This window comes from Pinus tabuliformis, chromosome 9 (genome assembly GCF_031772625.1).
Source record: "Pinus tabuliformis cultivar Carrire ecotype Pingquan chromosome 9, CPIR1, whole genome shotgun sequence".
In the NCBI taxonomy this organism is placed as follows: domain Eukaryota; kingdom Viridiplantae; phylum Streptophyta; class Pinopsida; order Pinales; family Pinaceae; genus Pinus; species Pinus tabuliformis.
In genome coordinates, this window is record NC_142307.1 from 761024311 (window position 1) to 761048642 (window position 24332).

At 35.1% G+C, this 24332-nt stretch overlaps 2 protein-coding genes and 1 long non-coding RNA gene across 3 annotated transcripts; 2 read left to right on the forward strand and 1 right to left on the reverse strand.

Annotated features, from left to right (window-relative positions):
- Positions 1-6996: 6996 nt before the first annotated feature.
- Positions 6997-8148, reverse strand: LOC149150947 (protein RICE FLOWERING LOCUS T 1-like). Its single transcript, XM_089442991.1, has 5 exons — positions 8068-8148; positions 7571-7771; positions 7431-7474; positions 7292-7329; positions 6997-7190 (listed from the first exon to the last, which is right to left on the reverse strand). Exons 1-5 carry the CDS (start codon positions 8146-8148, stop codon positions 6997-6999), a joined length of 558 nt encoding a protein of 185 aa, XP_089299117.1.
- Positions 8149-8195: 47 nt separating this feature from the next.
- Positions 8196-12739, forward strand: LOC149150948 (putative glutamate carboxypeptidase LAMP1). The gene is given in 13 exon segments (XM_089442992.1): positions 8196-8249; positions 9002-9069; positions 9258-9339; positions 9431-9500; positions 9503-9522; positions 10031-10183; positions 10287-10361; positions 10829-10916; positions 11017-11100; positions 11339-11427; positions 11762-11890; positions 11990-12112; positions 12215-12739. Coding segments are annotated over 13 exon segments (1227 nt in total). The 3' UTR covers positions 12407-12739.
- A 163-nt stretch (positions 12740-12902) lies between these two features.
- LOC149150949 (uncharacterized) lies at positions 12903-14960 on the forward strand. Its single transcript, XR_016262678.1, has 2 exons — positions 12903-13527; positions 13654-14960. It is a non-coding gene; the product is annotated as an uncharacterized LOC149150949 (long non-coding RNA).
- The last annotated feature ends 9372 nt before the right edge of the window (positions 14961-24332 follow it).

Below are 24332 nucleotides of genomic sequence, written 5' to 3' on the forward strand. Positions count from 1 at the left end.
AAACATGTCACAAATACGTAATCTACAGGTCTAAACAACAGAGCTGAGCATATGGGTCTCATACTTATCTAAGAATTGCTAAGAAGAGTTGTTCCCTTATATCATTCATTGGATTATAATCTATTAGGTCATAGATACATTTTTCATTTATTTACAAATCAAAACATAAGGAGAGACATACATCATCATTGTCATAATACATGCTTATAACTAGCATAATAACAATAGAAATATCAAGGATACATCAGCCATATAATTTTCATATAAACTAGTACATTTACACATAAGATGTCAAGGAAAGAAAAATCCAACCCAGAATGGGACTACCACTTTCCACCTTACCATAGAATGGCTGATCCAATTCTCTCTTTAGCCATTCACCCCATGCCATATTCCTAGCATGAATCTAGGACTCAAACAAAAATAACCAATAGGGCATCCCGAGGCTACACCACCTCACCCTCATCCATGGAAACCAAGATTTATCATAATCCATCTCAGATCACTAGGCCAAACAATAACATGTAACAATAGACTTTACCATGATCTCCACTAGATCAGTAGGCCAAAACAAGCATGGATGCCACCAGATTTCTCCACCAACACCATGAGGATTTTTCCTATCTTCTAGTCTCTTAGGCTTTAGTAAAATCCACACCAGATCACTATGCCCTAAACTAAGACCCACTCTCCAAGATTTACCACATATCCCATCCCAAGATTACTAGGCCTGATAGAGAGAACCCACCTTTAGGATATACCATATATCCTTCCATTCACCAGTCAAGGATTCCTAGCCCCATTGAGGCAACACAAAATCTATCTTTCTCGAAAAGCACAATCCAGTTTAGGGGTTACTAGGCCATCTGTTCTACTATTCAGAGATCTACCTCACGCAGCTTCAAATCCATCCGCTAATCTAGCTTAACCAAAACATGAGAACCTTGTCACGCCACGACTATCTAGAAATTGAAAGGCTAGGCTAAAAACATTGTAACACCTTCCAAAACCCATGCCATAATAGAAAATAACCGCATATAATACCATGCATGCCAAATCTAGCAAGGAAAACACACATGCAAATTGATACCTATAAAGAATCCTGCTATAGATGCTTGATCCTGCTCTTTCTTACATTCTCCTTCCTTCCTCTAGCCTTCTCTTCCTTTCTTGATCCAATGCCAAACTTCTCCAAGAAAACTCTAAAGTTTCCAAGAGTGAGAGAGAGAGAGATAGAATAATGAGAGAGCACCAAAATTGTACTAAAAAGAGGTAACAACCGATCATCATAAGCCTTTTTATCAATTAGGCGTTTATTTTCTTCATTTTCCATTATTTTCGTTCATTTTCCTCCTCACATGCAACTTGTGACCTTTCACCTTACTTTTCTCTTAATTTCCATTATTTTCATAAATAAATGTGCCAAAAATGCCATTTTTCCTTTCCAAAGCCTTGTCCATTACATTTTCCAATTTATTTAGCCATAATAAATCAATGAACACACACACTAGGATTTCTTACACAACATTAAGATTGGAATAAGTTTCCCATCATCCGTGGTTATTATTTTTCCTTTATTAAATTTTATTACATGGAATTTTCACCAGGGCTGCTACAGAACCCTCCCCCTTGGTGGACATTGTCCTCAGTGTTCAACCACACCTATACCTGAGAAAAACCACTGAAAAGTAAAGATACTGCCCATGGAGATTTATAACATAGTTCAATGCGGTATATATAATGATCACCCTATTGAGAAACAAACCAACATGACAACATAACATCATAATAACATGACACCCATACCGCTCATTGGAACTTTATGAGTTAGCTCATGGTGGTATTTACATCCACATACATATGTACATATACCAGAACATCACAAAAACATGTATCAAAAACATATACCAAATAAATATGCCAAAACATTCGCTCAATCAGCAAATAAGGATACATAACCCGCATATATCTACCATCTCCCATGTAGCTTCATCGGTCCCAAAGTGCTTCCACTACACTTTAACCGGCTCGACTCCTTAGTTCCGAAGCATGAGCACCTTTCTCTGTAATATACACTAAGGTTCTGGTTGGAATTTTCCATTTGACTCCACCTGAAATACAGACCAATCAATCACATGATTATCATATTTAACATACTTATTAAGTAATGACACATCGAAAACATCATGGAATTTCACTTTCGGAGGTAGTGCAAGTTGATAGGCTACTATTCTGATCCTCTCAATAATCCTAAAAGGTCCACAAAATCATGGTTCCAGCTTGGCATATGATCCAATTAGCAATAAGCTCTTCTTTGGTTTGATGTGCATGTACACCTAATCCCCAACCTGAAACTCCTTAAAAAAATTGTTCTGATTATTATCTCTTTTTCCTATCCTATGGTGCTTTCAAATTATTCTTTATTACCTGCTTTTCCCACTCCATGTCTACCAACATGTATGGTCCAATCAACACCCTGTAAACTCGATCACTCCAACTAATGGGAGTATTACAACTCCACCCAAACAATGCTTCAAAATGACTCATCCTCAATAACCCATGATAGCCATTTTGTATGAAAATTAAACCAATGGAAGATACTCCTCCCATATTCTTTGTTGGTGCATCATGTACATCCTTAGAATATCCTCCAAAATATTATTAGCCCTTTTGTCTATGGATGATAACCTATATTGAAGGCCAACTCTATACCCAAACCTGCAAACGACTCTCAAGATTTACTATAATCCACACTGGATGACTAGGACCTAAACAGAGACCCACTGTCTAGGCTTTACCATATATCCCATCACAGGATTACTAGGCCTGATGGAGAGCACCCACCTCTAGGCTTTACCATATATCCCACCATTCACCGGTCGAGGATTCCTAGGTGCATCGAGAAAACACAAAATCTAGCTTTACCACAACCCATAGTCTGATTCAGGGGTTACTAAGCCATGTGTTGTATTATTTAGATATCCACCTCACTCAACTTCAAATCCATTTGAAAATCTAGCTCAACAGAAATATGAGAACCCCATCACACCATGGCTATCTGAAAACGGAAAGGCTAGGCTGAAAACGATGTCACACCTGACAAAATCGATGCCATAAAAACAAAGAACCACATGCAATACCATGCATGCCAAATCTAGAAAGGAAAACACACATGAAAATCGATACCTGCAAAGAATCCTAATTTAGCTACTTGATCCTGCTCTTTCTTGCTTTCTCCTTCGCTCTTCTTGCCTTATTTTCCTTTCTTGATATAATGCCAAAGTGCTCCAAGAAGACTCTAAGTGTCCAAGAGTGAGAGAGAGAGAGAGATAATACTGAGAGAGCTCCAAAACTTAATTGACAAAAGGTACAACTGATCCTCAGAAACTTTTTTATCAATCGGGCCTTCATTTTCTTCATTTTCCATTATTTTCTTTCATTTGCCTCCTCAAATGCAACCTATGACCTTTCACCTTCCTTTTCTCCTAATTTTCATCATTTTCATAAATAAATGTGCCAAAAATTCCATTTTTCCTTTCTAAATCCTTAAAAATTGCCTTTGCCAATTTCCTTAGCCATAATAAATCAATGACCACCCATACTAGGATATCTTGCCCAACATTCAAATTGGAAAAAGTGTGCCATCAATTGTGGTTATTATTTTTCCTTTATTAACCTTCATTACATGGAATTTTCATTAGGGTTCTTACAAAGGATGTCATCCTCATTCCCTTGTCTAATAAAAAATGTACAACCTAATAGAAATTTCATTTGCCAATACATGTCTATAGTTTGCATGTATTGATTGAAGTTACCCTTGGTATGCCTAGTGTCAGGGATCCAATCATCCCAACTAGCACATTTGTGTTTGAGAGGGGGGCTTTATGGTTGGGATTTGTAGCCTCCTCATGAGCAATTTCTTCTGGGATAGGACTTGGCATAAACTCCCAAAATTACCCATAAAAGTTATCCAATTAATGATGCATGTCAAATTTCTCCTTTCGAGACAATCCCAATAACATATAACCCCTCTCCTAACTCATGCCCTTCACCATGGAATTTGATCTATCAACTTTTGATTCATTAGTAGCAGTTGAAACAATGATTGAAGAAGACTAGAAAAGCTAACACCACAATGTACTTGTAGCACCAAATAACCAACAAATTGAGGGCCTATACTAGATAGAGAGTAACCGAAAGAGTCCTACCATTGTATCCCCACTGAAGAAGGTGATAAAATGAAACTAACGAAATAAGAGATAATAGGGGGATGGGGACACCATTTATAGGCCATTATAGATAGTAATTCACCCAAAATCCCCTTCCTTTTGCAAAATGAAAATATCCAATGCTACTTACTTCCCATTGCTGTTATAATGTTAAAAATGGTTCAAACTAGGTGAGGGATACCACATGTATTAAAACACATAGGCCAACCCACTAGGGGAGAGGAAAACATAAACCAAACATCACACCCTGTCAAAATTCAAAGAATTCCAATACTTGGGCTTATAGCCATAATTCACAGAGACTATCTCGCTCATTTCCCTAGCCCACTCCAAGAGAAAGAAAATCACCCAAACTGAAACAAAAGAAAATTGTTAGCATAAGAGTAGAAACGACCTTGAGGGATTGAGGTGATGTTCCTAGTGCGAGAGCAATAGATTGGGCTTATAGTCATAATTCACAGAGGCTATCTCGCTCATTTCTCTAGCCTACTCCAAGAGAAAGAAAATCAGGCAAACTAAGAAAAAAAAAAATTGTTAGCATAAGAGTAGAAACGACCTTGACGGCTTGAGGTGACATCCATAGTGCCATCCATAGTGCCAGAGAAATAGGCTCATAGTCTACATCTCCTCACCACTTTTATTATAAGAAAATCTATGATCCTTCCTTGCACTCTCCTCTCACTCGTAGAGTTACGTGAGGGAAAAGGAAAAATACTAAAATCAAGGACTAGAAACAAAGATAATTTACCCTCGAATCGACATTGTCCTAGGGATTAGGAGAAAATGTTGTCCCCTTATGCGTGAAATCCAATTTGGTAAGTTAGTTGCATAACGATAACCATTGGTAAAAAATACATACCAGAATCATGCAACTTCCAAAACGATCGGGTGACAAGCGACAGTGACGTATAGGATGACTCCAGGTTCTCGCCCCATAAGCCCACTCTAAGCACTAGCAAGGTGAGGGGGGAAGCCTTCACGACAACCTACCTACTTGTGAATGACCATTAGCATTCCCGTTAGAAAAAAAGAATATTAAAAATTTTGAAGGATAATAAAAAGTGATAGCAATATCTTTAAAGAATTTAATGTTTATCAAAATGTCTAAATAAAATAAAATGTAATGATTATTTATTACATTATTATTATGACCTATCATTATATTGTTAATATTCTCAAAATTAAAATGAATTTCATTGGTCTAATAATAATAATAGGAAGAGATGTTACGTCTCTTTCAATCACTAAGACTAGAAGTTAAGAAATGAAAACATCTTATAAAAAATTATCATAACTATAATGATATTAAAAAGATTTTTTTTAATAAAAAATTATAATATCCAAAATTCAAAATATATTTAGAAAAAAAAATAAGCAAATGATATATAAAGATAAAGATATTGTTTTATAATAAAGTTACTAAATTTTTATTATTAGATTGCATAAGTTTCTGGAACGTGAGAATGTTTTTTTTTTCTATGTTAAGACTAAACTAAGTACTCAGGGAATTGAACCGGTGACCTATTGCAAGGAGTGCCTTAGCAAGGCACCCATTCACCGTCAATCCAAAGCCCTGTGAGCAAATATTAAAATAAATTAAAATATATAAATAATAAATATATAATCTCTTTTTTATATAAATATATTATTTGGGTGATAGTGATATTATATAATAAAAAAATTAAAAATATAAAAATTAAAAATATTCTAATTATATAATAATCAAAATTAATATTGAATCAAAATATTCACATATTAAAATAAATTTAAATATATAAATAATAAATATATAATCTCTCTTTTATATAGATATATTCTTTGAGTCTCTATAGGTGAGTTTCTCTCTTTTATGTTTTTCTACTTATTCTTAAGAGAAAAAGTAAAGAAACTCTAATGTTTAAACATTCACTCACACATACAATATGCATGCACAATCCTCTGCCATATATATACATAGACAACAAAAGAAATACTCATTAGCATGACATCCCAAATATCGCCTTTACATCGCGGTGCCACACACTTTCTTAACCCATAAGAGATTGCTCCAATTTCAACTTAGGCTCGTGTTTTGTGTGTAGTTCAACATATTTCTCTACAGACTTTGTATTCCCCAACCGAAAGAACTCCAAAAAAAAAAACAGTTTTCAAAGCTCCCGGAACTTTCTCAAGCTCCCATTACAGCGCCTGCTCAAAAGAAAACGTACAGTTCCAAAACTCCCGAAACTCCCGAGAATGCTGAAAGCAATTCAATGTAGCAGAGTGAAGAGTGAATTGTTAACCGAGAATGAAAACACACTCGCATCACATTGAAAATAAATCCTGGAATTGAACATAAACCCCAAAGGACAGAGGACGGTGTACGGTATTGCAGTGTCATATATTCACGATACAAAAAGGACAGAGGACGGTGTACGGTATTGCAGTGTCATATATTCACGATACAAAAACATCACTGATAGATGAGTATCCTATTGCATCCTAATATATTCAAAATAGCATACCACTGAACGACTGAGATCTCTTATAAAATTGTGATGGTTATCAGCTGGACAATATATTGTATTGGACTCTCATATATTCACGATATAAAAACATCACTGATCGATGGGTGTTGTATTCCATCTCAATATATTCAAAATAACAAACTACTTAATGATAGAGATCTTTGATTACAAAATTGTAACGGTTATCTCTCTTGCTCTTTCAAACCGCTTCCGCTTACTGGTCGTTTCATCCTTGCGTTTTTACCGCCTGCCACCGTGAGTTATTCTATTCTGAGAAAAGCCGTGCCCACCGGCGATCCAAGTGTATTGATTCGCGCAAAGTCTCTCGTACTGAAGCTCGCCCGCGAGTTGGGCCTGAAACGGAGAAATTCGTTTGTTTTGAACAATCTGAAAATTAACAGGCCGGTACGAATGGATCTTGGAGCTTCATAGGGAACCTCATCGTTCCAAACGGCTGATTCAAGAAAGAAGGATATTGATTATTAGGGTTAGCACTACGAGGGATTCACTTGATCGATTTGGAGTCCACAGAATGAAGGAAAACCATGATGATACCTTGATAATGGTCGATTTGAACGTAAGCCGTAACCATCCTGTACAACGTAGGATTAATAGAGCTATTACGAAATTATTGAAAGGGTGACGGTACTATATCATCACAAATTTGATCGGAGTTCAAGATAGGACAACATACCAGTGCAAATACTCGCTTCTCCGAGCAGCCGGAGCCGTCATAATCTTTATGAGAACGATAAAGTTAGAATTTCAATTTGATCAAAAGTTATTTAAGTAAATATTGAGAAATAACAATGACAAAATAGCAACTAAATTTACCAGTGTTATTAATGTGGGGTTCCTGAAGGATCCCCTTGGGGGACCATTTCGACCGAAACGGAATTCAATATAATCTGGGCTTTCTCGCAAATCAGCAAGCAATACTTGATCACCTGAGCTCATAACTCTATTGCCGTAGAATAGATGAATGCTTATCGGAGGTCGGAAATTGTTCAGGACGCTTCCGATAACTGGTACCCACTGTATCATGTCCATATGCGTCACCAACTTAAATCAAGACGAATGAAAGAGCCTCCTAAATCAAATGAAATCCCCCAACCGATGCTTAATGGTTTTGTGGTATTACAGAAAGGATAGAATGAGAAGGCGGATTCCGGTGTTGTTGGGGGATTCTTGAAAACTGGAGGAGCCGAGACAATCGCGGAATTAACGTGATACATGAAAATGTAATTTGCCGATAGGCGTATATATTTCGGGTTCGGGGTGGATGAGGAGGTGTTGAAATTTTGAATCGACGGAGAAGATTGATTATTCACCGAATATTCTTCCTCCGAACACCTATCTACGGTTCCAATTTCTCTGAGTGCTTCGTTTACCCGTCCTCGTGGAGCAGCCATATCGCCGCTGGTAACGTGGCTTTGAGATACCTAAAGCCATACCGTTGATGGCGCAAACGTGGCCATGTAATTTGAAACGCCATGCCTCTGATCCACTTCTGGTTTTATGATCCAATGCTGGTTTTATGAAGGCGTTTGAAATTGAAACGCCATTTCCCCACTTGTTGGATTGTGCGTATGCAAAATAGATTGCCATTGCTCTCCGCACCATGGAGCAGACCGGCAAATTTTGGACGAGTGCTTGTGTTTGCACGGAACACAACAATCCAGTGTAGGGGGGATTTCCGTAGTGTCTGTCTGAAGCGTTTTCTCAACAAGTTTACTTAAGGTATCTTATCGTTCGCTGTCATCAATCCTATCGGCTCGCCTGTGTTTGTTGTATGATTTTGGTTTGTTGCAGTCGCCTTGGAAATTCTTTCTTTTCGAATTGTTTCAGATCAGACCTTTTTTTACATGTGATATTTCTATAAACGGAAAGAACCCAAATTTTAGCCGGGAATGCACCAATATGATTTTTCCAGACAGAAAGCTACCAAATATAATAATCTCTTACCAATTTACGGCATTAGTTTAGGACATATGTAGTGATATGTGCATATTTCATAACCTGTTAGAAGCATGGTGTTTAGCACTCTCCTTACAGTACATTTTATATTTGGGTGAGAAGCTATGAAATCTATACTTATTTTTCTTTAATGGAAATCTTACATTCTGGTGATTTTAGATCAAATTCACACTGTATAACAGCTGTCTTTCCTCTCATGTAATGTTTGTTGCAATTAATCTGAATATCTTTTGTAGTTCTGATACAAGGCAGAGATCCTTACATATTGATGTTTGATTGTAATTTCAGTCAAATCATACCATTGCCCCAATTCGAGATGTATTTGGACTCATAAAAGGTTCGGAGGAGCCTAACAGGTATGGATCACCTTCTGGGACTTTAACTTCATGAGTGTATCAATGCATGTCCATTCATGGAGCGTATTTTAACGCTGAAACAATGGTTAATATCATCTAACTCCTGTTGCAAGTCTTCACTAAATATATTACAGCTTGAAATACTGTAGCTATTGATATAAGAAAAAGATATCTTTGGTGATAAGCAGGTATGTTTTGCTGGGTAACCACCGCGATGCATGGACTTTTGGTGCCTGTGACCCGAATAGCGGAACTGCAACCCTTCTGGAAGTCTGAATCATTGCTAGCTTAATCCCCCTTCTTTTCTAACCTATTTCTATTCGTAAAGATATCCAAGTTAACCACTCTCTGTCTTGTTCAGATATCTCAGAGACTAGGGAAGTTGCTAAAACAGGGTTGGCAGCCAAAGAGAAGTATACTATTGTGTAACTGGATGCAGAGGAATACGCATTGGTAAGAACTTGTATTTACTTTATGAAGAGTGGAGGAATATGATGTTCTGGCAATCGGTATTTCATCCCAATTATGTTCTGGGGCTCTGTTTTTGACAGTTATCTGATCCATGAATAAATATGGTAGTTTAGATTAAGATAGAGGAGGTATGTGTCAAGGATATCCATTTGGGATTTCAAAAATATAATTATAGCTACTCATTGTACCAAGAGAAGAGTCTATATCGATGGGTAAGTTTAACTAGTCTCTAGTAGTAGTAATATTACTACTACTAAATATTTGTTTAATTATGGATTAGCTGTAGGTGTCCTGTTCCCTTTACTCTTTTAAATTCCCCACAGAGTTCACTTTGAAATATATATATATATATATATATATATCCAGATTAATCCAAAAAAGTTCTGAAAATTTTACTACTTTTCTCTTTCTATGTTAAATAAATGTGATTAACACAAAACTTAGAATCTTTCTGAGATATATGCTATTTATCAACCAATAAAAATTGCAGATTGGATCCACGGAATGGGTGGAGCAGAACTATGATTTACTGTTCTCATCAGCCGTGGCATATCTCAATGTTGATGAGGCTGTCAAGGGCCCGGGGTTTAAACTTCAATCAACACCCCAACTTGACGATTTTATTCAGGATATAGCTAAAGAGGTCAGTTGGATATTTTATTCAAGTGGGTCTATTCTACTTTCCACTGTCAGTAAAATACTGATCGTTATACTTTGAATTGATTATTATACTCTGATTTGCAAAGGTGGAAGATCCAGACAATCCTGGAAAGACAATCTATGAATCATGGGCTTCTTCCAGCCAAGATTCCCGTCCTCCTGTAAGTGTTCATGTTTTGTTTCATTACCTTATCCTTCAATTAATGATATGATAAGTAAGATTACATCTCACTGGTTTTAAATTAATATGATTAATCTGATTCTGATTAATCTTGGCTTCTTCCAGCCAAGATTCCCATCCTTCTGTAAGTCCTCATGTTTTGTTTCATGACTTTATGCTTCAATTAATGATAAGGATAAGTAAGATTACATCTCATTGGTTTTAAATCAATATGATTAATCTGATTCCCTATCAGAAGGAAATTTGGCAAATATTAAGTACCACACAGTAAGTCAATGATTAGTTTTGGTTTACTCTCTTTTCATCTGGTCAAATTGAATATCACATTATTCTCATCGGATTTGACTACATGGTGCTTAATATTTGCCCATAAAAATCGGGTATTGCTGTAAATTGCCAATAAAAATTGGGTATTGCTGTAAAGAGCTTACTAAATTTCCATCTCAGATTAAAAGGTTAGGTGGAGGGGGATCCGATTATGCCCCATTTGTGCAGCATGCCGGAATTCCAGGCACTGACTTCACCTTTGGAAAAGGTAAAGAAATCACAGTCATAGAATACAGGAAATTGAAATTAAATACAAATAGAGAGATCAACAAGTTATTGTACTTATTTCTACAATGTATTGATGATAGACTTTCCGGCATATCATTCTCTGTATGATGATTACATGTGGATGGCAAAATATGGCGACCCGCATTTTCATAGGCATGTTGCACGTAAGTACATTGTCAACGTTCCATACATTGCCCTCTGGCAAGGAATATCAGCCATGCACAAGTTGTGTGGATCCAAAGGCTTACAGGTTGCAGTAACATACATCCCACAGCACAACCTGTAAAGTCTTAGTATCTGTGCAATTTGTTCATGGCAGACATCCCTGGCCCCTTTGAAGATGGTCGGAGAGTTAAATTTAATGATTATAATCAAACATTTGATTTTCTACCTATTGTCCAGTGGGAGCAATGTGGGGTCTAACAGCGCTCAAGCTAGCGGATGCAAAGGTTCTCCCTTTCAACTATACAACGTATGCCGACAATCTGCAGGTAGGAAAGATGTTGGATTAGTTTAAATGAAGACTTTGTCTTTTTTATAAACAAATATATTAAAAAACCAGCAAAAATTCATGTTAAGTTTTTCATTTTAAATAAATAAAATCTAAACCTAACATAAATTCATCTGCTGTTCTGAACATAAATGGCAGCAAAGTGTTTGTTAACTCTTTTCTAATTGATAGTAGGAAGTTTTGTTCAGTCTAATTCTAATTGATACCATATGCTATAAATCAACTGCTTATACTTGGCAAATTAGTATCAGAAGATGCAAATTTTGAAAATCCATTGAAAATTCTTTGACATATTTGGCCTGTAATTGGGACAGTTGTATGTGGATACATTAGAATCACAGTTAAGCTCTGCCGATGCACCTTGCTTCGTGTCTACAAATCCATTGCATAAGTCCATTGCTGAGCTCAGAAAAGCTGCGTTGCAGATTAAGAAAAAAGCACAGGTTTGGTTTCTTCTTCAAAACCCCTGCAAGAGATATAAAGGCCTTTAAATTTTTGGATGGTAATTGATTAGGTACAACTTTATAATGCTCTAAATTCAGGAACTGGAGGCTCTTGAGGATGAAAGTGCAGAGCTGAGGAGCTTGAATGACCATCTTGTAATGGCAGAGCGTGCATTTACAGACGCAGATGGGCTGCCTGGTTCGCCTTGGTATAAGCACTTGGTAAAGGACATATGTTCAAAATATATGATTGCTGTGTTTGTGATGTTTCTTAAATGCAAGGTTATTAAAACAGAGTTGCACATATGTTTGGCTCGCATGCAGGTATATGGGCCGTCTAAAATCAACAAGTATGGGACAACAGCGTTTCCTGGTATAAGTGACTTGCTTGCGCTTGTAGCAGGTGATGAGGCCAATCATAGTGGTGATGGGTGGGCTGGTGTACAGCACCAAATATGGAGGGTGTCAAGAGCAATCAGCCGTGTAGCTCTGGTCATTCATGGGGAGCTCAGTTGATTTGGTCATTTTCAAGCTGTTATGAGTTGAGTCTCTATTCAAAATGTTCCCAGGGGGGTAAACAAAGGCAATGGCACATGAGATGCCATAAGGCCAGTGGGATTGATACCATAAGGCCCATCATCATGTTAGCTTAGGAACTAACAAAATGAGAGTAAAACTACGTATCTCTGGTTTTCGATAAATCATCAGGTTAGATGGGGCACTGGGGCAAACAAGATCAGAGTAAAACTATGTCTCTAGTTTTCCTTATGTATGGTTTAGTACGTCATAAACAAGAAAGCTATTAAAATTGTAATCAGCATATTATAAGGTTACAATAATTAGAATCAAGCTAACGATCTTGTGTTGTCATTTTGTAATATCCCAGCATTATCATCATAAATATATTGCCTTGTTTTCCCCGACAACCAACAATCAGAATATTAATTTATGATGGAGAGAGATTTTTACATATGCAAAACAATTATGGTTGCAAGTGACTTGCGTAAATTATTTCTCACAAAAAGGATCCGCTACTACCTAACATTTTTACGCCGTAAGGCGTTTCCCTCTGAAATCAACTCCCCCAATTGCCACCGTGTCCTTGTTTGAGCCATCAGATTAGATGTTAGACGATTGAAACGTTCCAGAGCGTTGGATGTAGTTTAGGTTAGTTTTTTATATTTTTTCGGCACAGTTTTTCTCGCTGCTTCAAATCGCCGCACAATTTTTCTGGCTGCTTCAAATCTCCCTGAGTAGGCAGCGTCTCTGGGCATCGGACTCTAGGAGCTTGGAGCTTGATGAGCTTTTACCTCCAGTGAGGGTTTTGCAGGCAAAGTTTTCAATGGATCTTCAGGGCTTCAAATTTCCTCCATCGGAAGAGAAATCCTGCATCGATCAGAAGAAATTTCCCGCGTTTTATGAAGGAAAATCCCCTTACAGACAGAGGACGGACTGGATTATGAACGAAGATGCCAGATTCAGATCCTCCAACTGTGGAGAGAATGACTTCATTTGTTTTGCATTCCACCCGCGAAGTTTGCTCTGATGCGGCCATTTTCCGCAGTGCTGTTTCGGTGGTCGGTAACTCTGTTTGGGTCCTGTTTGATGGTCTGGCGGTGGATCAGAAATGTTTACAGGTAAAAAGCTTTAGTTTTATCTTTCAGCTGGTTCTCCGCTCTTATTTCTTTGTTCTTCGTGACTGTAGGCGTTCAAGCCCTATCATAAACCCTAATCAGTTTTCCTGTATTTGAAATGCAACGCAGGACGTTGGGACCCCGAGCTGGCTCAACCTGCTTGGTAGGGCGATGTGTCTACAGTGGCGGAGTTTCCTTACGGCTAAGAACTTGCCATAGTTTGAGGGGAAATTTAAAGTGTGGCTCCAATGCGACCCAACGGTGGAGCTTTTGCCAGAGTTTCCTCATCTCCAACTGTGGAGAGAATGACTTCATTTGTTTTGCATTCCACCCGCGAAGGTTGCTCTGATGCGGCCATTTTCCGCAGTGCTGTTTCGGTGGTCGGTAACTCTGTTTGGGTCCTGTTTGATGGTCTGGCGGTGGATCAAAAATGTTTACAGGTAAAAAGCTTTGGTTTTATCTTTCAGCTGGTTCTCTGCTCTTATTTCCTTGTTCTTCGTGACTGTAGGCGTTCAAGCCCTATTAGATACCCTAATCAGTTTTCTTGTATTTGAAATGCAACGCAGGACGTTGGGACCCAGAGCTGGCTCAACCTGCTTGGTAGGGCGACGTGTCTACAGTGGCGGAGTTTCCAGTTATGGTTAAGAACTTGCCCTGGTTGGAGGGGAAACTTAAAGCGTGGCTATGGCTCTCTGCATCTATGGGATGCCTGTTTCGTAGCCAAAAAGCTCAATTTAGAAGAGGGTTAGAGATTTTAATGGGTTTTTTCCCAGATGTAAATAAATTTTGCTATGACGATGTGATTATCATTTCAGATATTACCCAGAGCTTATTCTGCTCTGAAATTATGTAGTTTCCTGTTATTCTCTTTTGTGACGATGAAGGTTTATAGAGCTGTGCCGGTTAATTATTTTGCGGTTTGATATGGCTACCATGGCCAGCAGTCGATGACACCATTTGCTTAAATTTGTTTTTGAATCTTTGCTAAATATGTATACCCAGTTCGGGGTTCGCGTCTTCGGTTATATCTTCAGAAAATAATGTGATGTATACTCAATTCCTTGCTTACTCGTGTTTGGCCGTATGTTATATCGTTTACATATTTCAAGGAGTTGTCTACGTTATAAAGAGTTATAAATCTTCGATTTGGATATGTGGTATCGGCCAACCTGATCTCCGTTTAATAATTGCAGCTTGTTTACCAGTTACATACGTTTAAGATTACCTACTGTATGTTCTTTTCCTTTGTAATTGCGGGGTCTGCTACCTAGTGTCATTATAGCATGGCCTCCTCAGTTTCCAAGTTTCTTCCGGGAGCTTATGATCCACTCCCAACCTCCAGGGTTCATCATTTTGTGTTGTTATTGCCGCCTATGGAAGATTGGGTCGAGCTGCAGAGGCAGAGAAGATGTTTGAAAAGATGGTTAACGCAGGTGTGGAGCTAGATGTTTTTGTTTATGGTGACTTGATAAATGCATTTGCTGAAGCTTGATGTGTGGAAGAAGCTGTACGTTACTTTCAAATAATGCAAAATGCTGGTTTTGCAGGGAACTCTGTGGTGTATAGTTGTTTGATTAAGGTTTATAGTAAACGTGGTTTTTTGAAGGAAGCACAAGAAACGTACAAACGCATATAGAAATTGGGTGTTGAACCAGATGCCTTTTTATCAGGTTGTATGCTTGACCTTTATGCTCGCACTGATATGGTGACTGAAGCACAAGAAGTATTCAAAGTCTTGAAGGAAAAGCAGCAGGCAAATGAATTTTCTTTTTCCATGATGTTGTCCTTATAAAAAAAGAATGGAAGGCTTAATGAAGCCACTGAAATTGCAAAAGAAATGTTAGAATCGGGATTTCTTACTAACGTTCTTTCTTTTCATAGCGTCATTAGCATGTTCATTGCAGATGGAAGATTGAGAGAGGCTGCTGAAGTTTTTCATCAAATGTTAAAACTAAAGGCTTCACCCAATGAGAATACATACAAAACACTGGGCATTCTTCTGAAGAGAGGAGGCATTCCAAGGGATACAGTAGAGCAGCTCGATGTTGCACGTAAAAGTGGGCTTCCACATGGTATAAAGGTCTTCCTTATTTATTCATAATCTTTGAATTTCAATTACATCATTGTTCTCATCCTTTGTCAAATGTTCATCAAGCAATGTCAGAAGACAGTGTTGGCATCCATCAAGGACCTTAGGATAAACCTTATGAACTGAAAGCACTTGGTAATATGAATAGATGATCTAGCCATTTGTTGATAACAAATAAACACCGGTAAAGAAACAAAATTGTATAAAAATTTGACTTCTTTCTTCTATGCTGTTATTTCTTATGTCATTTGCATAAAATTTTGACTTCTTTCTTCTATGCTATTGTTTTTTATATCATTGCCTTACAGCGTTTCCTTTGCAACATGTGGTGCAAATGCTATTTTTATGAAAGCGTTTGAAATTGAAACGCCATTTCCCCACTTGTTGGATTGTGCGTATGCAAAATAGATTGCCATTGCTCTCCGCACCATGGAGCAGACCGGCAAATTTTGGACGAGTGCTTGTGTTTGCACGGAACACAACAATCCAGTGTAGGGGGGATTTCCGTAGTGTCTGTCTGAAGCGTTTTCTCAACAAGTTTACTTAAGGTATCTTATCGTTCGCTGTCATCAATCCTATCGGCTCGCCTGTGTTTGTTGTATGATTTTGGTTTGTTGCAGTCGCCTTGGAAATTCTTTCTTTTCGAATTGTTTCAGATCAGACCTTTTTTTACATGTGATATTTCTATAAACTGCGTAAAACACGTAATCCCTTTCCTGACCGTCTCTTTGTTGTTTGATGAAATATTTGTGCAGTTTTCAAGCAGTTTCTCTCGTTTCATGAAGTGTTTCAGAAATGAACAATTTTTACATGTGATATTAATTCAATTTTAATAGATGCTGAGAAGATGACGCTGTTAAAGGCATGGTTCAATCGGTTATGTGAAGACAATGGTGTCAAGGTGCTGGAATTTATATCTGTCATGAGAGAGTCAGATTTACACCACCTCCTGCTGCCAAATAGGGGAAGCACTTGGACAAAAGACTATATTTAGACTATGTGCCATGATTTTTTTGGTTGCCGTCCTTTTGGAATGGTTGGTGTGTAATGAAAATGAGTATATTGGTCATTCTAGCTACCGTGAGATTCGCTATCAGTATTTTCTTTGTTCCAAGTACTTCGATTTCATTTTGAAATAAAAACATTAGGTAGTGAAATGAAATATAAGCAATAGTAGTGTGGTAGTAGTATTAGTATTTAATTATATATTATTTTTAATAATTAAATGTCAAGTCATAATTATTTTTAAGCGCCTTAGAAAATAGATCATTACTTATCCACAATTAAAAAGAACGATACCTGCAAAAAGAGAAAGGAAAACCATATTATACAACAATGTTAACATTACTCAATTTCCAAGGTTGGGTTTAATAAATGTTTGGATCTAGATTATGGCATATCCATATGATAACCATCCAAAAGAGAGAAAAAGGACACTTACGAATATCAAAGTCACGATAGTTCATCGAACTCAGTACACAATAATAGATGAATTTTCATATTCTTTTGAAGTTATTTGAATTTTCATTTAGCATTGGGTTAGATGATTGATAATGAATATTAAATTATTGCTTTAATCTTGACTTTGTGATTATAGCACTTGGAGTTTGAAGCAATGTTTTAAAACTCCGATTCTGATTCCGATTCGGTCGAGGACTCCGACTCCGAAACGCTAATGACTCGGCCGGCTCGATTTCAATGACTCGGTAGTTGTAAAAAATACATTAAATATTTATTTTTTTTATTAAAAAACATAATTTTAAATATTTTAAAGTTTAAACATAATTTTAAAGATTTTCATTCATGTTCCCAAACACACACCATTATAATATAGATGGAAGACAACATATGATCAAAGTAGGCTCATGAACCAATCCACTATATCAAAATGGTACCCAATGGCAATAGATAGTCAACTGTCATACATGATCAAAGACTCAAAACAAAATACAAATAATGAAGGAGGCTAGAAATGGCCTCTACAACAAAAGTAAACTGTGATGGTGACCAGATTGCAATACTAGTACTACTGGGCCACTGGCTAGTAGCTACTGCCAGAGCAGCCAAGATCATCTCGACCAATCACTCGATCATCATCATCAGAGTCAGACAAGGGGCCCCATGGGTGAATGAGAACATTTGGGTGTCTTAAATAGGGTTTGGGAGGGGGAAATGGACCCCAAAAACATTTAGCAAATTACTATAACACTTTGGGAGGGGGAAATGGACCCAAAAAACATTTAGCAAATTACTATAACACTTTGGAATCCATAAACTGCATTAAACATTTGAAAAAATACCAAAAAAATGATTTTTTTTTTTTTTTTTTATGTTTTTACGCTGCCCAGTCGTCCCCTTGTGACTCGGCCGAGTCATATCGGACCCGGCCGGGTTGACTGAGTCACACATGACTCGGCCGAGTCATTGGATGACTCGACCGAGTCATGTGTGACTCGGTCAACCGGACCGGTTACTTGGCCGGGTTAGTCCTCAAGCTATTGAAACGGTTCGACTCGGCCGAGTCGGTTTCGAAACGGCCGGTTTGTAAAACAATGGAACTTTGAAGAAGTAACAAATAGTTATTGTTTCCCTTTTTACAACAAAGGAGGAATGCATAATAACAATTTTAACTTATTGCCAAGCTGTGTTTGAGTTATATAAGAAGTTTTTAAAATTAGCAGAAACAATTCAGTTCTTTAGAATTAAAGTGTTTTAAGAAAGAATTTTATACTTCTTAAGAACATCAAACATGTACACATTTATTGTTTATTATTTTTGGATATAATATATTTTATTGTTAAAGATATTAAAATTTATGGAAAGATATTTGAAGAAAATGTTGAGGTGATGAATTTATAGAGATATAATAGAAAATATTGGATTGGAAATCATAAGAAAATAAGAATTAGATGTTGTTACAATTAATTTATTTTTTCTATTGAATTAATTTTCATTTTTTTGAGTAAATTTTAATTTTTTCCTTAAATGTTATTATATTTTTTCCATAAATTTGTTTTTTATTTTTAAAGAGCCCACTAGACTTTGAGGCTTTCTATGATAATGTATATATAGAAATATCAAACCATATAAATAATTATGAAAACATACATCTGTAAATATAGAAATTTATTATCATTTCAAATAGATATGTGATACAAGTATTAGAACTATAATATTACTAATATAGATATTATATAGATCTCCCTTAAGTATAGTTTCTGTGATAGGGATCAAATTTATCAGAATCTAAGCCTAATGCCTAATTTCTCGATATTTTATTTCTCTCAACATTTTATTTTATAGATATAAATATGGAATTAACAAAAATCTACGTGATTCTTTTCAATCACCTCACTAGATAGATATAGAGTTAATATGTATATATATAGATTGATAATAATAGTATTTATAATTATATAAGTTTGAAGAAAAAAATATTCTAATTTTCTATTATATATATATATATATATATATATATTATTTTTAGATTTAAAAGAATCTATAAAAGTTGTGGGTATGGAGTTGCTTAAAAAGATAATGAGAAGTAGTCATTTTTGAATAATCTTTTGGAAATGATGAAATATCTAATGGCCCTCTTAGTAGCACTAGATTTGATTGGGTCATTTTTATATATTCAAATTCAGATTGATATATTTATCGATTCTAATAATTTAACATTTAATATTTTTAACATATAACATTTATACTGTAATAGTAGCATAACCATATTAATAAAGGGATTAACATTAAAAATCCAAGAGATTATAAATCAAAGGGAATAATATTAGACCCAAGGGATTATATTATAAATCTTAGGTATATTAAATCTAAGGATTAAAATTATGAACCTTTTGAATAATATTATATCTTAGGAATATGAACCCTTAAGGGATTGATATTATAAACCCAGAGAAATAATAAACTAAAAGGATTATAAAACCAAGGAAATAATATTAAACCTAAGAGATAAATATTATAAACCCAATGTATATAGACCTTAACATAAATATTATCAACTCTAAAATAAACATGGGTGACAATGATTATACCATAGGTTTAATATTATTAAACTTATAAATAATATTATGCCCTAGCTATATGAATCCTTAGATTAATAAACACAAGGGATTAATATTATAAACATAATGATTATTTCTAAAACCCAAAGGTGTTATAAACCCAAGACAATAAGTATTAAACCCAACAAATTAATTCTAAAGCCCGAATGTATTATAAACCATGGTTCATTTTCATATTGAGAAAATCTTGGTCGCAATGCAACATTAGACCATGTGTTGACCATGATTGAGCACGATTGATTTTCATATCGAGAAATCTATTGTAAACAATGTTTATTTTAGTATATATTATTTATCTAAATGTTATGGATTTAATATTTGATTTTTTTTATTTAATAATATTAATCCCTCGAGTTTATTGTTTTCTTCAAATTAATCTAAAAATTTGTATAATAATTTTAAACCTTAAGATTTAATAAGATTTAATAATATTAAGCTCTTAAATTTATTATTATTATTATAGCAACATGTTAGCATTACACAATTTTCCAAGATTAGGTTTACTCTAATCATACTTTTTTAATAAATGTTTGGATCTAGATTTAGCATATCCATATGATAACCATCCAAAAGAGAGAAAAATGACACTTACGAATATCAAAGTCACCACACTTCATGGAACGCAGTACACAATAAAAGATGAATTTTCATATTCATTTGAAGTTATTTGAATTTTCATTTTAGCATTGGGTGAGATGATTGATAATGAGTTTTAAATTATTTCTTTAATCTTGACTTTGTGATTATACCACATGGAGTTTGAAGGAGTAACACATGGTTAATGTTTACATTTTTGCAACAAAGGAAGAATGCATAATAACAATTTTAACTTAGTGCCAAGTTGTTTGACTTATATAAGAAGTTTTTAAGATTTGTATGAACAATTTAGTTTTTTTTTAAGAATTAAAGTGTTTTAAGAAAGAATTTATACTTCCTAAGAAAATAAAACATGTACAAATTTATTGTTTATTACTTTTGGATAAAATATATTTTATTGTTTAAGATATTGAACTTTATGAAAATATATTTTAAGAGAATGTTGAGGTGATGAATTTATAAATATATAATAGAAAAGATTAGATGAAAATTACAAGAAAATAAGAATTAAATGGTGTTACAATTAATTTAATTTTTCTCATATATCTGATTTAATTTTCATCTTCTAGTGTTTTTTATTTTATTTTTTATTTTAAATGCTATTATATTTTTCTATAAATTTATTTCCAATATGGTTTTTTATATTGTTATGTGTTTTACATTGTTTAGCGTTTTTCATTATAAAAGATTTCATTAAATATGTTTGACTTTTGAAGATTTTCATGATAATGTATATCTAGAAATATTAAACAATATGAATAATCATAGAAACATATATTTGGAAATACAGAAATCACTTTAAATAGATATTTGATATAAGTATTACAACTATAATATTACTAATATAGATTTACCTTAACTATAATTTTTATGATAGGTGTTAAATTTATCAACATCTATGCCTCCTCCTAACCTCTAGATATTTTATTTCTCTCAACACTCCATAGATATAAATATGGAATTAACAAAAATATTTGTGATCCTTTTCATTCACTAGAGAGATATGGAGTTTATATATATATATATATATATATATATTCATAATAATATTATTTATAATTATATAAGTTTCGAGAAAAGAGTATTCTAATTTTCTATTTTATTAAAACATTTATATATTTATACATATAGATAGACCACTTATCATAATTATTTTTAGATTTAAAAGAGTTTATTTTCATATTGAAACTCTTTTTCGCCTTAGAAAATAGATCTTTACTAATCCATGATAATATCATTTTAAAAAATTAATACACAATTTCCATACTTTCAAAGAACCCTAAAAATAAACCTAACTTATGGTTGAACCATAAACCCAAAGGATTTATATTAAACCTAAGGATTAAAATTACAAAACTTTTGAATAATATTATATCCTAGGAATATGAACTTGTAGATTAATAACCCCAAGCGATTGATATTATAAATCCAATGGAATAATAAACCAAAAGGATTATAAAACCAAGGGAATAAGATTAAACCCATGGGATAAATATTATAAATACACTATATATAAAACTTAAGATAAATATTATCAACTCTAAAATAAACATGGTTGACCATGGTTATAAACCCAAGGGATTTATATTAAACCATAGGATTAATATTATTAACCCTATAAATAATATTATACCCTAGGTTGACCATGTGTTGACCATGGTTGGCCAAGATTGATTTTCATATTGATAAATCCATTGTAAACCATGATTATTTTAGTGTTTATTATTTTTGGACACCTAATCCTCAATGGGTTAGTGTGGAAGCTGAATAGACAAAAGGAGTCCAAGAGACCTTGGGATGTGAAACCCAACGGTCAAACAATGTACTATAAATGTATATCAGTTGTTAATAAAAGTAGTACTCTCATGTTTTATCTTTCAGATTATGTTGCTGCCCATGTGTGTGTAACATGGTATCAGAGCAAGCGTATTCCTGCCCTGCATAATTACTTTGAGCCATTTGTTTTATGGCCTTTCTGTGCAGGTCATTTCTGCCATCAGTTCTACATTTCATGGATATTTTCTTAGCTAAATTCTAGCTGAAATGTCTGTCATTTCTCCACCGCCATTTTGGCTTCCACCTGCTTTGTAACTCCCTATTTTTCCTATGTTATACCTTTCATAAAAAAACGCTACTCATGTCGCTGCTCCACCTGCTATTTACTATTATTACTCCTGTCGCTGCTCCACCTGCTATTCACTATTATTATTCTCTGCTACGCAGGTGTCAGAGCATACAAAATGCTCATGGTGCATTGCGCGCATTTCATTTATGTCATTGATATTCAACGTTACTGTTACTATTAGCAATGACATTCGCTTTTCCAACCAGCCTAAAATAAATGAATTTCGAGGAAGTTTGCTGTCACATTGGTCGTGTTGAAAGATTTAACAACACCTATATTTGAGCCCCCTGCCTCCTTTCGGATGTCAAAATCTGTGAATACTTTCTGCCCCTGAACATAAACACAAAAAAAGCATCTTCCAACACTCTTCCAACTATTTGTATTTCCAATTTGTATCTCTGCAAAATGTAGTTTTGTTGTATATGGTTGATTCTCGAGCCCTAAAACCATAGTATCAAGTGAGCTGGGAGATAAGCGTTCTATCTGATACATTTCTGACTTTAATGTCTTTATGATTTCAGACTGATTTCTTGCTGTATAAGTTACATGACTGTTGTGAGTTTTATAGTGTCAAATCGGTGCAGTTGTATGAGACAAACAACTCGTTTTTGCTCTTCAGCAGATTTCCTGTGGTGTCCCTCAGCTCAAGGTCCAATTCTGAGGTGAAAATCCCATTCACTAACCCCTGGACAGTTTTGTTCAACTGCTGGCCATATGTTGAACACTGCCCATATGTTGAACGCTGCCCATATAAGTCTATTGAATGCTAGTCCATTGAGCTGTGATCCAACAGCCTGAGTGTTTGTAAAGCCTGCTGTCGAAGCCCACAAAATCTGGTTGCATTACTCCTCTGCATTGAATTGGAGTCATATGGTATGCTACGTTCGATGCATGGATACTGTGTAATGGTGTATGGTGAACCTGTGGTGTTTTGAACCTTCTCTGTGGGTGTTCTATTATGCAGTAGTCCTACAAAACGATGTGTTGGTTATGATATGTTGAAATTAAGAGCGTCGAATTGATATGCCAAATCCATGTGTTGACTGGTATGTATGTTGCATTGGAATTATTCTATCCTGCGTTAATTTAAAATCAATGTTGTACATGAGGGTCGTGTGTTGAATTTTATATGCCTTGGGTCATTTATATGTGTTGGAGCTATGGTGTATGGTATGAATATACTTTGAATTCCTTTCTTGAAGACCGTGCTGGTGTATTCACAATTCATTGAAGTTTTTTATGGTTATATTATATGTAATGGCATATATTATGTTGAGTCATATATCCATAAAGGTGTTAGTATGTGAAAGTGCATAAATGAATGGAGCCATAACATATATGTGAGATGGGCATAATATTGAAATCCTTATATAAGTTGGAGCCATGATATATGATATATGATATATGAGTGGTGGTATAGATATATATTATGTGACAATGTATGTGCATAGAATATATGCCCATATTAAAAGTTTTGACATAGTGTAGTGAAGAGTGAAGTTTTTCCATCTACATATTAAATAAGTTTCTTACCTAAATAGAAGGGTATCAAACAAAAAAAAGGGCAGAGAGCAAGGCTATGATTATTTTTGAAATCAAAAGCAGAAAATATTTTGTGATGATGCATTCACTCATCTCCATAGTTTGATTAACTCTCTTTGGCAAAGAGAACTACCATGAATGGCCAAGGAAGATAAAGCATACTTTGATTTTTAATGAATTATGGAAAGGAGTTAGTGAAGGATAAGGAGGCAATCCTCCGGAGAATCGCACTTCAGAAAAATAACTCGCCATATGGGAAAACAAGAACAACAAGGCCTATGTCTTGATTTTAGCATCAGTCAATGAAGAGTTAGATTCTCTTTTCCGGATATCACCATTCTTTGCGTGTTGAATCTATTGCAAGCTACCAACATTG